This window comes from Salmo salar, chromosome 16 (assembly GCF_965601325.2).
Source record: "Salmo salar chromosome 16, fSalSal1, whole genome shotgun sequence".
In the NCBI taxonomy this organism is placed as follows: Eukaryota; Metazoa; Chordata; class Actinopteri; order Salmoniformes; family Salmonidae; genus Salmo; species Salmo salar.
This window is the reverse complement of record NC_138306.1, coordinates 25239590-25252116: the sequence shown is the minus strand read 5'-3', so window position 1 is coordinate 25252116 and position 12527 is coordinate 25239590. Positions and strand designations below refer to the sequence as shown.

Genomic DNA, 12527 nt, shown 5'->3' with positions numbered 1-12527 from the left:
GGCTGTATAAGGGCTATTTGACCAAGGAGGACCGTGATGGAGTGCTGCATCATATGACCTGGCCTCCACAATCACCCGACCTCAACCCAATTGCGTTGGACCGCAGAGTGAAGGAAAAGCAGCCAACAAGTGCTCAGCATTTGTGGGAATTCCTTCAAGACTGTTGGAAAAGCATTCCAGGTGAAGCTGGTTGAGAGGATGCCAAGAGTGTGCAAAGCTGTCAAGGCAAAGGGTGGCTATATTTTTATTTGTTTAACACTTTTTTGGGTTAATACATGATTCCATATGTGTTATTTCATAGTGTTGATGTAGTCACTATTATTCTACAGTGTAGAAAATAGTAAAAATAAAGAAAAACCTTGTAATGAGTACATGCAGAGGTGTAAACCTTTGACTGTTACTGTACATACATAAATAATCAACCTAGGAATGGTTAATTTCCCCATTACGCACAAAGAAGCAATTCCAATTCTGTTATTCCTAATGTTGACATTCTGAATATCATGATGATGATTTTTACTAACTTGGGTACTCTCACATGTCCTCACTGTCATTCCTATGCAGATTGAGAGGATAACACTGGCCTACATTTCCCATAATGCTTCAGTGAAGAGAAAAGGGAGGTTAACTCCTGAGTCGGACAGTTTCTGCATTTTTCCCTTCAGTCTCGTGACCTGGCTGTGTCTGTCTGTGTCTGGGAGTTAGATATGAGCTACAGACGAGCTCAAGAGATGAGCTATAAATGAGCATGAGTTGTCTTCCATTCTCTGTTTGCCACGTATAATGAATCTCAGTGAAAGCCTGGTTGGGTGGAAGCAAATGGCTTATTTTCCTGTTGTTATCTATCAATCTTTGAGAGTAGAACCAGAGAGAAATTATAAGAGAGAAATACAAAATGAATGAATGAATGAATGAAGAGAGAGAGAGAGAGGAAGAATGAGAGAGGGCAGTCAGTATTTTGGGAGCAGACAGGATACTCAGTCCCTTGAGTCAGACTCAGGCATAAATCACTGAGCTATCAGGTGAAGTGAGTCTCCCCCTCTACCTCCATCCTTTCTTTCTTTCTCTCTCTTGCTCTCTCTTTTGCTCTCTCTCTAACAGTGATTAATGCCCCTGCACATATATATTATTCATAGTATGCCATAGCAAAGGGGTAGTAGACAAATAGGGCCTGTGGGTCTGTGTCTCTCAGATACTCTGGTAGCTCTCTCCTTTACCGGCAGTGCAACAAATTGCTGTAAATTTACAGAAAAACTAAGTTAGCTACTGTAATTCTAAATTACAGTACTGTAAAGAGCAATACATTATGGGGGCTCAATGTAATTCTGCTACACTTCTGTAATTTTACAATACAATTTTAAAGTAAACTATTACCTGTTTTGCATATATTTACAGAAGCATACTATGAATTATGCTGCATTTTAGGAAAATGTTGTGGGTGGCAAAATAATCTCTGTCTCATTACCATATTTTGAGGTGTGCCTTGTAAGAGGATATTTTTGTTTCACCCATTAGTGACAATGCTGTTCCCCACAGAATACAGTACCATACCACATTTTTCCTGTAAATCTACAGTAATTTACTGGCTACTGTGTTGCCAGTAATTTACTGTAATTCAGTATCATACTGTAAGAAAAACAGGTTTAGATTTTTTTTGCCAAGTTATAAAAACTGAAATATTACATTTACATAAGGGTTCAGTATCAAGGCACAAAGGCGAGACCCAAATGAGGACACAGGAGGCAGATGGTTGGAGTCTTACAATGTTTATTTATCCAAAGGGGTAGGCAAGAGAATGGTCGTGCACAGGCAAAAATCAGAGTCAGAGTTCAGGAGGTACAAAGTGGCAGACAGGCTCGTGGTCAGGCAGGTGAGTACAAAGTCCAGAAACGGGCAAGGGTCAAAACCGGGAGGACAAGAAAAAGGAGAATGCAAAAAGCAGGAGATTGGGAAAACCGCTGATTGACTTGGAAACATACAAGACAAACTGGCACAGAGAGACAGGAAGCACAGGGATAAATACACTGGGGAAAACAAGCGACACCTGGAGGGGGTGGAGACAATAACGAGGACAGGTGAAATTGATCAGGGTGTGACATTCAGACAATTTACTCAGTACTTTGTTGAAGCACCTTTTGCAGCGATTACAGCCTCAAGTCTTCTTGGGTATGACGCTACAAACTTGGCACACCTGTATTTGGGGAGTTTCTCCCATTCTTCTCTGCAAATCCTCTCAAGCTCTGTCAGGTTGGATGGGGAGCATCACTGCACAGCTATTTTCTGGTCTCTCCAGAGATGTTAGATCGGGTTCAAGTCCGGACTCTGGCTGGGCCACTCAAGGACATTCAGAGACTTGTCCCCAAGCCACTCCTGCGTTGTATTGGCTTTGTACTTAGGGTCGTTGTCTTGTTGGAAGGTGAACCTTCACCCCAGGCTGATTTCCTGAGCGCTCTGGAGCAGGTTTTCATCAAGGATCTCTCGGTACTTTGCTCCGTTCATCTTTCCCTCGATCTTGAATAGTCTCTAAGTCCATGCTCAGTTTGGCCAGGCGGCCAGCTCTAGGAAGAGTGTTGGTGGTTCCAAACTTCTTCCATTTAAGAATGATGGAGGCCACTGTGTTCTTGGGGACCTTCAATGCTGCAGAAATGTTTTTTGTATCCTTCCCCAGATCTGTGCCTCGACACAATCCTGTCTCAGAGCCCTACAGACAATTCCTTAAACCTCATGGCTTGGTTTTTGCTCTGACATGCACTGTCAACTATGGGACCTTTTTATATTTTATTTTTTATTTTACCTTTATTTAACCAGGTAGGCAAGTTGAGAACAAGTTCTCATTTACAATTGCGACCTGGCCAAGATAAAGCAAAGCAGTTCGACACATACAACAACACAGAGTTACACATGGAGTAAAACAAACATACAGTCAATAATACAGTAGAAAAACAAGTCTATATACAATGTGAGCAAATGAGGTGAGATACGGGAGGTAAAGGCAAAACAGGCCATGGTGGAAAAGTAAATACAATATAGCAAGTAAAACACTTGAATGGTAGATTTGTAGTGGAAGAAAGTGCAAAGTAGAAATAGAAACAATGGGGTGCAAAATAAATAAATACAGTAGGGGAAGAGGTAGTTGTTTGGGCTAAATTAGAGATGGGCTATATACAGGTGCAGTGATCTGTGAGCTGCTCTGACAGCTGGTACTTAAAGCTAGTGAGGGAGATAAGTGTTTCCAGTTTCAGAGATTTTTGTAGTTCGTTCCAGTCATTGGCAGCCGAGAACTGGAAGGAGAGACGGTCAAAGGAGGAATTGGCTTTGAGGGTGGACCAGAGAGATATACCTGCTGGAGCGCGTGCTACAGGTGGGTGCTGCTATGGTGACCAGTGAGCTGAGATAAGGGGGGACTTTACCTAGCAGGGTCTTGTAGATGACCTGGAGCCAGTGGGTTTGGCGACGAGTATGAAGCGAGGGCCAACCAAAGAGAGCGTACAGGTCGCAGTGGTGGGTAGTATATGGGGCTTTGGTGACAAAACGGATGGCACTGTGATAGACTGCATCCAGTTTATTGAGTAGAGTATTGGAGGCTATAATGTACACTCAACTGTAAATAGCCCATTCAATCTACCTCATCCCCATACTGTATTTATTTATTTATCTTGCTCCTGTGCTCCCCGGTATCTCAACTTGCACATTCATCCTCTGCACATCCTACCATTCCTGTGTTTAATTGCTATATTGTAATTACTTTGCCTCCATGGCCTATTTATTGCCTTACCTCTCTTATCCTACCTCATTTGCACATGCTGTATATAGATTTTCCTACTGTATTATTGATTGTATGTTTGCTTATTCCATGTGTAACTCTGTGTTGTTGTATGTGTCGAACTGCTTTGCTTTATCTTGGCCAGGTCGCAGTTGCAAATGTTTAAATGTCCACTATGGAGTAATACTGTTATGAGTACATTACAATATCATTAATACACTACTAATACACAACACTATCAGTATGACTATAAGATTAATAGATCTACAAATGTGATCACACATTTTTTTAATACTAATAAAAAGCAATCGATCAACCCCCTTAAAAGATGTGAAATGTCTCTTGTACAGTAGGCTTTGTCATTGACTTTCTCTGAGAAACTGTGCTGTACATGTATCTTCTAGATTTCCCCTGGGTTATAGATTTACGGTTGATTTTAGGTTCTCTGGTATTAAGGTTCAGCAGGCGTTAGCAGTCTTGTGTGAAGGGGACAAGAAGGTGGGCTTTGATGCTGAGAAAGAGAGGAGGGAAAGAGACCGATGAGGAAAGTGCTGTGCTGTTCAAATGCAAAGTGGATAGCTAGAATGTATTCAATCCAGTGTTTTCCCTGTCAAAAGCAATATAGTGCTGTGTTGATTGTAGTGAGTGATGTAATAACTTGTCTATTCACATTGTAGCGACTATGACAATAAATAAAGGTATAATCTATAATTATTGCCACCAACTAGTCACTTGGACTGTGATTAGGGCTCCCGGGTGGCGCAGCGGTCTAAGCCACTGCATCTCAGAGCTTCACGTGTCACTACAGACACCGTGGTTCGATTCCAGGCTGTATCACAACTGGCTGTGATTGGGAGTCCCATAGGGCGGCACACAATAGGCCCAGTGTTGTCTGGGTTTGGCCGGTGTTGGCTGTCATTGTAAATAAGAATTTGTTCTTAACTGACTTGCCTAGTTAAATAAAAGGTAAAAAAAAAAAAATACTGAACGGTACAGGGACTATTTCCATACTTTTTGCATGTTCAAAGATATACAGTACAAAGATGTGCTGAGCGCTTTTAGCCTGGACAAAAGCAGCATGCATATGCGCGCACACACACACATCTGAATCTAATTTAAATTGAATTTTACTGTAAACCAGCTGAAACCTGAGAGGCATCATCAATCCACTTTGCTCTCTCTCTCACTCTCTCTCTCTCACTCTCTCCTTCTAGACTTTGGAGCAGAGTGGACAAGTCACCTGAGCCCCAGCCTACCGCAGTGCTTTGATGTGTGTTTGTGTGCTGATGGGATACTGCAGTGTTATACTGTTCTTGTAGGCTGCTCTGGGTTTAACTGTCCCACAGCTCTCTGAAAACTATTGTATATGAACCCAGGAAGGTGACTGGGGTTGTTGCTTTTGTTCATACTATCATTTGAGAATTGCTGACAGCATTGCATTTCAACTGCTCACAGTGTTAAAATATTGTTAAAGCAATCTCTGCCATACCACCAGTCACTCATTCTCTCTCCCCCTCCCTTCATATCCTCCCTCTCTCTCTCTCTCTGTCAGGACTGTCTGATTCTGGAGAAGAGCGATATTCACCACCCGGTCTGCTCCTTCCAGGATGACTTCCAGGAGTTTGAGATGATCGATGACGAGGATGAGGAAGAGGAGGATGAAGAGGAGGTGGACCCTGACGCTCCACCCTCCCCCTCCGCTTCCCTTCCTCCTTCCCCTACCCTGGGCACGCTGAAGAGCCGGCCCACCACCCTTAACCTCACCACCACTCTCTCTCTCTCTCAGGACTCATTGAACAACAACAGCAGTCTTTCTCCAAAGAAGGGCAGCTGGCAGCACTCTCTACGCAAGCCCACCTCACAAGGTGAATACTGTGCTGTCTTATTATTTACCAATAATAAACCACTTCCAACACCTAGCAGCTTATTTCCTCTCAATTACCATAGCTTTCTAAGGAAAATGTTTTCTACAAATGTTTGTATGATAATTTATCTACCTAGTATTGTCTATTGATGCTGTGTCTTTAAATGTTACTGTAAGCTGTTGTCCTTTGCGTGCAGGCCGTCTGTCTCCAACCCACTCTTGTCTGGAAGATGGAAGCCACGTGACAGGCCAGTGCCCTTCCCAAACAGCCCCCCAGGCCCCAGCGTCCCAGAGCAAAGGTACTCCCCCCAAACAGGCAGGGGATGGTGGCCACCCCAAGTCCCCTCGCAGGCCCCTCTGCGACATGGATGGCAACAGATGGGAGAGACCCTAATACAATAGCAAACAAAATGGCTGCCCGTCAGAAGTCATCCCCCATAAACATCTAGTGACGTGATGTAAAAGTGTAGTCGTCTTGTCCTCACTGGCCAGAGCTATAGATATAGACTTTGGCAAACATAGTTTGGGATTCTAAAGAATGGGCTCCGTTTTGACACCAAAAGTTCCAAAAGTCAAATTGGTGAGAATTAATTTGTTATTGTGTGTTTGGGCCCAACACAGAGGATAGTTTAGATAGGTCTGTTTATCTACTGCTCCCATCACTGCCATCCCTACTCTGGTGACTTCTGGTTTAAAGTGGCTATTGCAATAATGTTCTCATGATCAATTCTAATCTCTCTTTTCTTCTCTGCATTCTCATCTCCCTCAACCTCTATCATCTCTCTTCATTTTATTTCCACTTGTTCTCTTCTCTCTCTCTCTATCCCCTCTCCTCTCCCTCTCTCCAACAGGCTCCTTCGGTCAACACAAGTCTCACCTGGGCTCTGACGAGGTCATTAACTCCTCAGCCGACCCTTCAACTCTGACCTCCAGAGTTTCATCCCTGGATGACCACTCCCAGTGCTCTGACACCGAGGTCGACCACGACCTCAACAACGCTGACCACAACCACAAACGTTCACGGTCCTGCATGTCCACCCAGCGACGTCCCACCGACACCTACACGGTCACTACTGAGTCAGGCCTGGACCGGGAACTGGAAAACGACCCAGACGGGACCAGCCGATGCCTGTCCTCCACTGCTCCCATTGGGGGGAATGACGGAGCTGACACACCTTTGTCAGGTGAGGAGCTGGAGAAAGATTTTGATGTAGAGTTCATGTGTAAGGAGACCTATGACATGGCATGTAAGGAGAACCAGAGCTCAGTCTACGTTGAGTTCCCCTCCATCGAGCCCTGTGAGCTGGCTTTTTTCTCCAGCTATATGCCATCAAGCCGCTCCGATGTTCTCGACCAATCCAGAAGCACTGACCAGAGCGAGCTTCCAGCTACAGCCAATGAGGCAGCCAATGAATCTACCTCTCCGTCCTCGGACCCTGGCATTGCTGACATGAACGCCAAGCGGTGCTACGCCACCTCAGACCAAGAGCATGACCTGAGCTCTCCCGGGTCAGAATCAGACATTGAGGGGGAACTGGAGGCAGCGTTTGCCTGCGGAGGACCCCTGGTCTCCAATATGATCTCCTCCATCTCAGAGACAGAGCTGGACATGACCAGTGATGACAGTAGTAGTGGACGCTCCTCCCACCTCACCAACTCCATTGAGGAGGCCAGCTCACCCACCTCCGACCAGGAACTGGGCCCTGACAAAGAGTTAGAACAGAACAGCAGAATTGTGGGAATGAAGGTATCGCTCCTCCTTGGCCACCCAAACCCCATCAAAGTGGGCTTACCCTCACCTTCACCACTACCCAACCTCAGCCTAGCCACCCCCCCCCCTGCTGACTCCCCCATCCTGCCCCCAGAGCCCTATGATGACGGCCAGGCTCTGATGGGCCTACAGAGTGTAGATGATTATGATGAATTGCCCTATGAGCACCAGGCTGACCTAGATGAGGCCCTGCCCCCACCCCCGTGCTCTGAGGACAGAATCTCCAAACAGATGGTACTCCAGATAGAACCCGACCACAGCCTGGAGAGCTTCAAATGCTCCTTCTACCTGCCAGTGGAATCCAGACTTATACCCACTCACGCTGACGACTACGACGGTAACAGTGAGGGAGAGTCCGAGTCGGAGAGCGAGGACGAGCTGAGCGAGAATTCAGACTCACCCTGGTTGCTTAACAACCTGGTGAACAAGATGATCTTGGAGGGGTCTTATCCAATTAGCTGTCCCGAGGACTGTTTCAAGAGGTCAGTGTCCGTCTCGGACACCATCTCACCCTCCTCAGACATCGAGCCAGACGCGTTCACTGACGCTGCGGGTGAAAAAATGCTGAAATCTGGGACAAAGGAATCGAAGGATAAAAAAGGGAAGGGTCTGAAGAAGGAGTGGAAGGAGAGAGAGAAGAGTGCAGAGCTGCCCAAATGGAATACAGGGAAAGCCAACGATAGATTTGGCCCCTGTCTGTACAAGAGCAATCCCACAGCTGACACCATCAGACCGGTGATCGTGGAGCGTTATGGCAACAGGGTATCTACAGACAACAATCACACTCAGGACTCTGAGAAAGAAATCACCAGCCCTAAATCAGGCAAAAACACCAAGAGGAAGGATGAAAAAGAGGATGATGACGATACTGTGGAGCCCGATAACGACCTGATGATGCTGGAGGGGAGGAAGGAGCTGGACTCTCCCAGTCTGAGTGAGAGCGTGGCGATTGACAAGGACAAGGGCCGCGAGACGGAGGCCAAGCCCACCGGACGCTCTACGGCCTCCCTGGAACGCATTAACACGGTCAAACACAGCATGACCCTGGACATCCCCACGTCCCAGACCAACCGATGCTTCAGCCTCACCTACTCCACTGACAACGATGAGGAAGAGGAAGAGGGAGACTCCTCCCCGTTCCTGAACTGCCTGAGGAAGCAGTCATCCTACGGTGGCAGCCACCAGTACCTGGATAGTTCTCCGCCCATCGACGAGAGCGTCCGGGACCTCACCCTGTTGGAGCAGGAACACACCCTGTGTGAGAGAGACCTCCCTCTGCAGTCCCAGCCGGATGACCACGGTCTGGCATACGACTCCATGAAGTACACTCTGGTGGTGGATGAGAACACTACACTGGAGCTGGTCAGCCTCAGGAGGTACTTACATGGAGAAAGGGCCCACCTTTATTGTGGAAGGGTTTAGTTGAATTTTATTTTATTGGCAATTTAAAAGTAAATTACATCAAGTTGTTTAATTACTTCTGTTTAGTCAGTGCTGTCACAACAGTCCCAAGCTGATTTATCAGGAGTCAACTTTATAGTGCATTATGGAGGCTTTTATATTGTCTTCTATTAAGCTATTATGACTAACCTGTGTGAACCGTGCCCTTCCCAGATGTACCTCTGTGCTGAGTGATGACAGTGAGCTGTCTACACTGTGTGATGATGACCCTCTGGGGATGGGGGAGGTGGGGTACTTCCGGGGGAACGGAGGGGTGCGGCCAGAACTCCTCAGCTCGTCAGAAGACTCCTCACCTGAGGCTGACATGCACTTCTCCAAGAAGTTCCTCAACGTGTTTGTCAACAGCACCTCACGATCCTCTAGTAAGTAGCCTACACTTAAAAATACAGGTTCCAGTTGGAACCAAATAGGGTTATTCAGAGTGATGCCATAGGGGAACCATTTTAGGTTCTTTGAACAAAATTAAATGGGATGGTTCTTTGAAGACCCATAGAAAAATCAAGAGTGACAAATAACCATTTTTGATTCCAAAATGAACCATTATAAAAGGTTCTACAAAAATAAGTTTATTGTTCTTTGTGGATCTGCGTTGATAAAGGTTTTATTTTGGGTGTTTTTTTTAACGCTGTAGGGTGTTGAGCCTTATTTGCATATTTCACGTATGCCTTTTGAGTACATTTTTGAGTTTTCAGTACCACCCATGACTGTGCTTACTAGTGACTGAGACATGGTTGTTGTATTCATTCATGTTCAGGCCTGTACCAAGTTAGATCCCAACTGAATATGTCTCATTTACTGAATCCAGAGTGTCCATGTTAGCTCTCCCAAGCTGTAGCATGATAAAAGATCACTGAAGGATCTTCTACATAATTAAGGACCTATTACAAATGGAAAGAAGAAGAATTTCATCATAATGAGTTATTTTGACAGATGCAGTTATAATTCATTTAGATGTTATTCAGAGAGGTCCTACGGGTTATGTTAATGTCCCTCCCAACGTGTGTATCAGTGATCTCACTGTTTGTGTTTACCTGTGCAGGTACAGAGTCATTTGGGCTGTTCTCCTGTACCATCAACGGAGAGGAGAGGGACCAGACACACAGGGCTGTATACAGGTGAGTCATAGCATTCAGAACATCATTTACAGACATACCGTGTTATATAAACAGAGAGCAACACAACAAGCAATCTGAAATCATGATCAAAGAAAAACCTGTAATTATTGTAACGTTATAATTTCAAGAGAGCATGTTATAATCTCTTATCTGTTTGACTCTTTGTTCTTAGTCCCACACATGCACTATGGATTGTAGGTGATATAGGATAAAGGATGGTTGTGTGCAGTAGGAGACGTGACTCTGGTGAATCACTAGTGGTCTGGAGAGAGGGAGGGAGGGAAGAAGAGATGGAGGGAGGAAGAGAGGAAAGGAGAGAGTGAGAGGGGGGCAGGTGTCATGGCCCTAGTGAAATTGCAGGGGGAACAGCTATACACACACCAGCCTGCCACCACCTGGGCCTCACTGTGTGTGTGTGCTCACTGTTTCCCCTTTCCTCAGTAACTGAATCATTCCTCTCTCCCTAACCTTTATAAACCTAAATCATTCAGCACTTCCCCTTCCCTTTCACCCCTTCCTACCCTCTTCTCTCCCCTCCTCCTCCCTCCATCCCTAAATGTGTCTCTGCTGTTTCTTCAGCTAACAGCCTCTCCTTGGGGAGTCACCTGATACCCAAGCAGATGCCGCTTCCTCCTAACTAAAACCAAGTAATGTGTGTGTATCTATACCCTCTGTCTCCTGCCTCCTACAGGTTTATCCCCAGACATGTTGATGAGTTGGAGCTGGATGTGGACGACCCTCTGTATGTCGAGGAGGAGGAGGATGACTACTGGTACAGAGGCTACAACATGCGGACGGGAGAGATGGGGATATTCCCTGCCTTCTATGCCCATGAGGTCATAGGGCAGTTCAAGGAGATAATGGGTGAGTGATAGAGAGACATAAACCTTACGTTCATGTCTGGTAGGAGCACAGATCTACTGGAAAGTTCCCTTTCTATACAGTGTATGTCAAGTGTTGACTGTATGTCATCACTGGAGACACATAACCTGAATGTCAATAAGATAAAATAGACAGTACATAAATGCCTCCAGTCTGATGTCACCTCCTGTGTGTGTACTTCCGGTAGGAGTGAAGAGGAACCCAGCCTGGATGGACAGTTTCAGCGTTCAGTTCCTGGGTTCTGTGGAGGTGCCCTATCACCAAGGCAATGGTATACTCTGTGCCGCCATGCAGAAGGTAAACAGGAAATGCACCGCTCTGGGTTGGGTAAACTAACAGGTCATGGAGTGCTCAATAGTCTGAGACAGTGTTCAATTAACAAAGTTGATCTGTATTGAACTCTCTCTTTGTCAGATTGCGATAGCGCGGAAGCGGACGGTCCATGTGAGACCCCCCTCTCTGTGTGAGCTGGAGATTAGTTTACAAGGGGTTAAACTGGTGATGAGCCTGGAGGACGAATATGACACTTTGGATGAGGTGAGAGATGGAGGGAGGAGAGATGGGGAGGTGTAAGTGAGGGGCTCAAGGGAAGGGAAGGGGGTTGAGGGTAAGGGACGAGTGTAAACTGGGACATATCTTTTTTTGGCAGAGACTCTTAAGCGACTAGTGCAATCAAAAGGATGCTGAAACTACCACACAATATGAGCATCTCTCTCTCTCTCCCCCCTCCCTTTCTCTCTCTCCCTCTCTCCAGTTTGATAGATGTAGTCACTTCTTCCAGATGAAGAACATCTCTTTCTGTGGATGCCATCCCAAAAACAATTGGTATGAAAATGAATGTTGAGGATACATTTCATTAGACAATAATACACCAAAGAATAAAGGTAAAACATTCAACTTTATTTATTTACACTTCCCCTTATCCCCCTCTCTCACTCCTTAGCTACTTTGGCTTCATCACTAAACACCCCATGCTGAACAGGTTCGCCTGCCACGTCTTTGTCTCCCAGGAGTCAATGCGGCGTGTGGCCGAGAGTGTTGGGTGAGTCACACACAGTACTTCAGTGTCTCCCTTTCACACACTCATCTCTGCTATAGGACACACTTTGGAGTATGATTCTCAATCCCCTTTAAGCTGTGCTTGTAAACCTAGGCATGTAGAGCCTCTCCACAGCGCTTTTTGTTTTATTGAAGTTGCAGTAAGGCATTGGCTGTGCCCCCGTAGTGATGACCAAAAAATCTACATAATCATGTTTGTCTATACTGAACAAAAATATAAACGCAACATGTTAATTGTGTGTCCCATGTTTCATGAGCTGAAATAAAAGATCACATACGCACAAAAGTGTATTTTTCTCATATTCTGTGCACAAATGTGTTTATATCCCTGTTTATGAGCATTTCTCATTTCCCAAGATAATCCATCCACCTGACAGGTGTGGCATGTTAAGAAGCTGATTAAACGGCATGATCATTACACAGGTGCACTTTGTGCTGGGGACAATAAAAAGCCACTCTAAAATGTGCAGTTTTGTCACGTGCAATTGGCATGCTGACAGCAGGAATGTCCACGAGCTGTTGTCAGGGAATTGAATGTTCATTTCTCTACCATAAGCCGCCTCCAACATTGGTTTCGAGAATTTGTCAGTACTCCCAACCGGCTTCACAACC

At 45.6% G+C, this 12527-nt stretch overlaps 1 protein-coding gene across 1 annotated transcript in view; it reads left to right on the top strand.

Moving 5' to 3' along the window:
* The window catches only part of LOC106573413 (C-Jun-amino-terminal kinase-interacting protein 2), a 39506-nt gene that overhangs the window by 18996 nt on the left and 7983 nt on the right, over positions 1 to 12527 (top strand). Inside the window, exons 3-12 of the mRNA XM_014148434.3 lie at positions 5316 to 5628; positions 5825 to 5926; positions 6479 to 8774; positions 9013 to 9221; positions 9899 to 9974; positions 10666 to 10838; positions 11044 to 11153; positions 11271 to 11393; positions 11611 to 11681; positions 11800 to 11898. Coding sequence (XP_014003909.3) covers positions 5316 to 5628; positions 5825 to 5926; positions 6479 to 8774; positions 9013 to 9221; positions 9899 to 9974; positions 10666 to 10838; positions 11044 to 11153; positions 11271 to 11393; positions 11611 to 11681; positions 11800 to 11898 — 3572 coding nt within the window. The remainder of the gene's footprint in view (positions 1 to 5315; positions 5629 to 5824; positions 5927 to 6478; positions 8775 to 9012; positions 9222 to 9898; positions 9975 to 10665; positions 10839 to 11043; positions 11154 to 11270; positions 11394 to 11610; positions 11682 to 11799; positions 11899 to 12527) is intronic.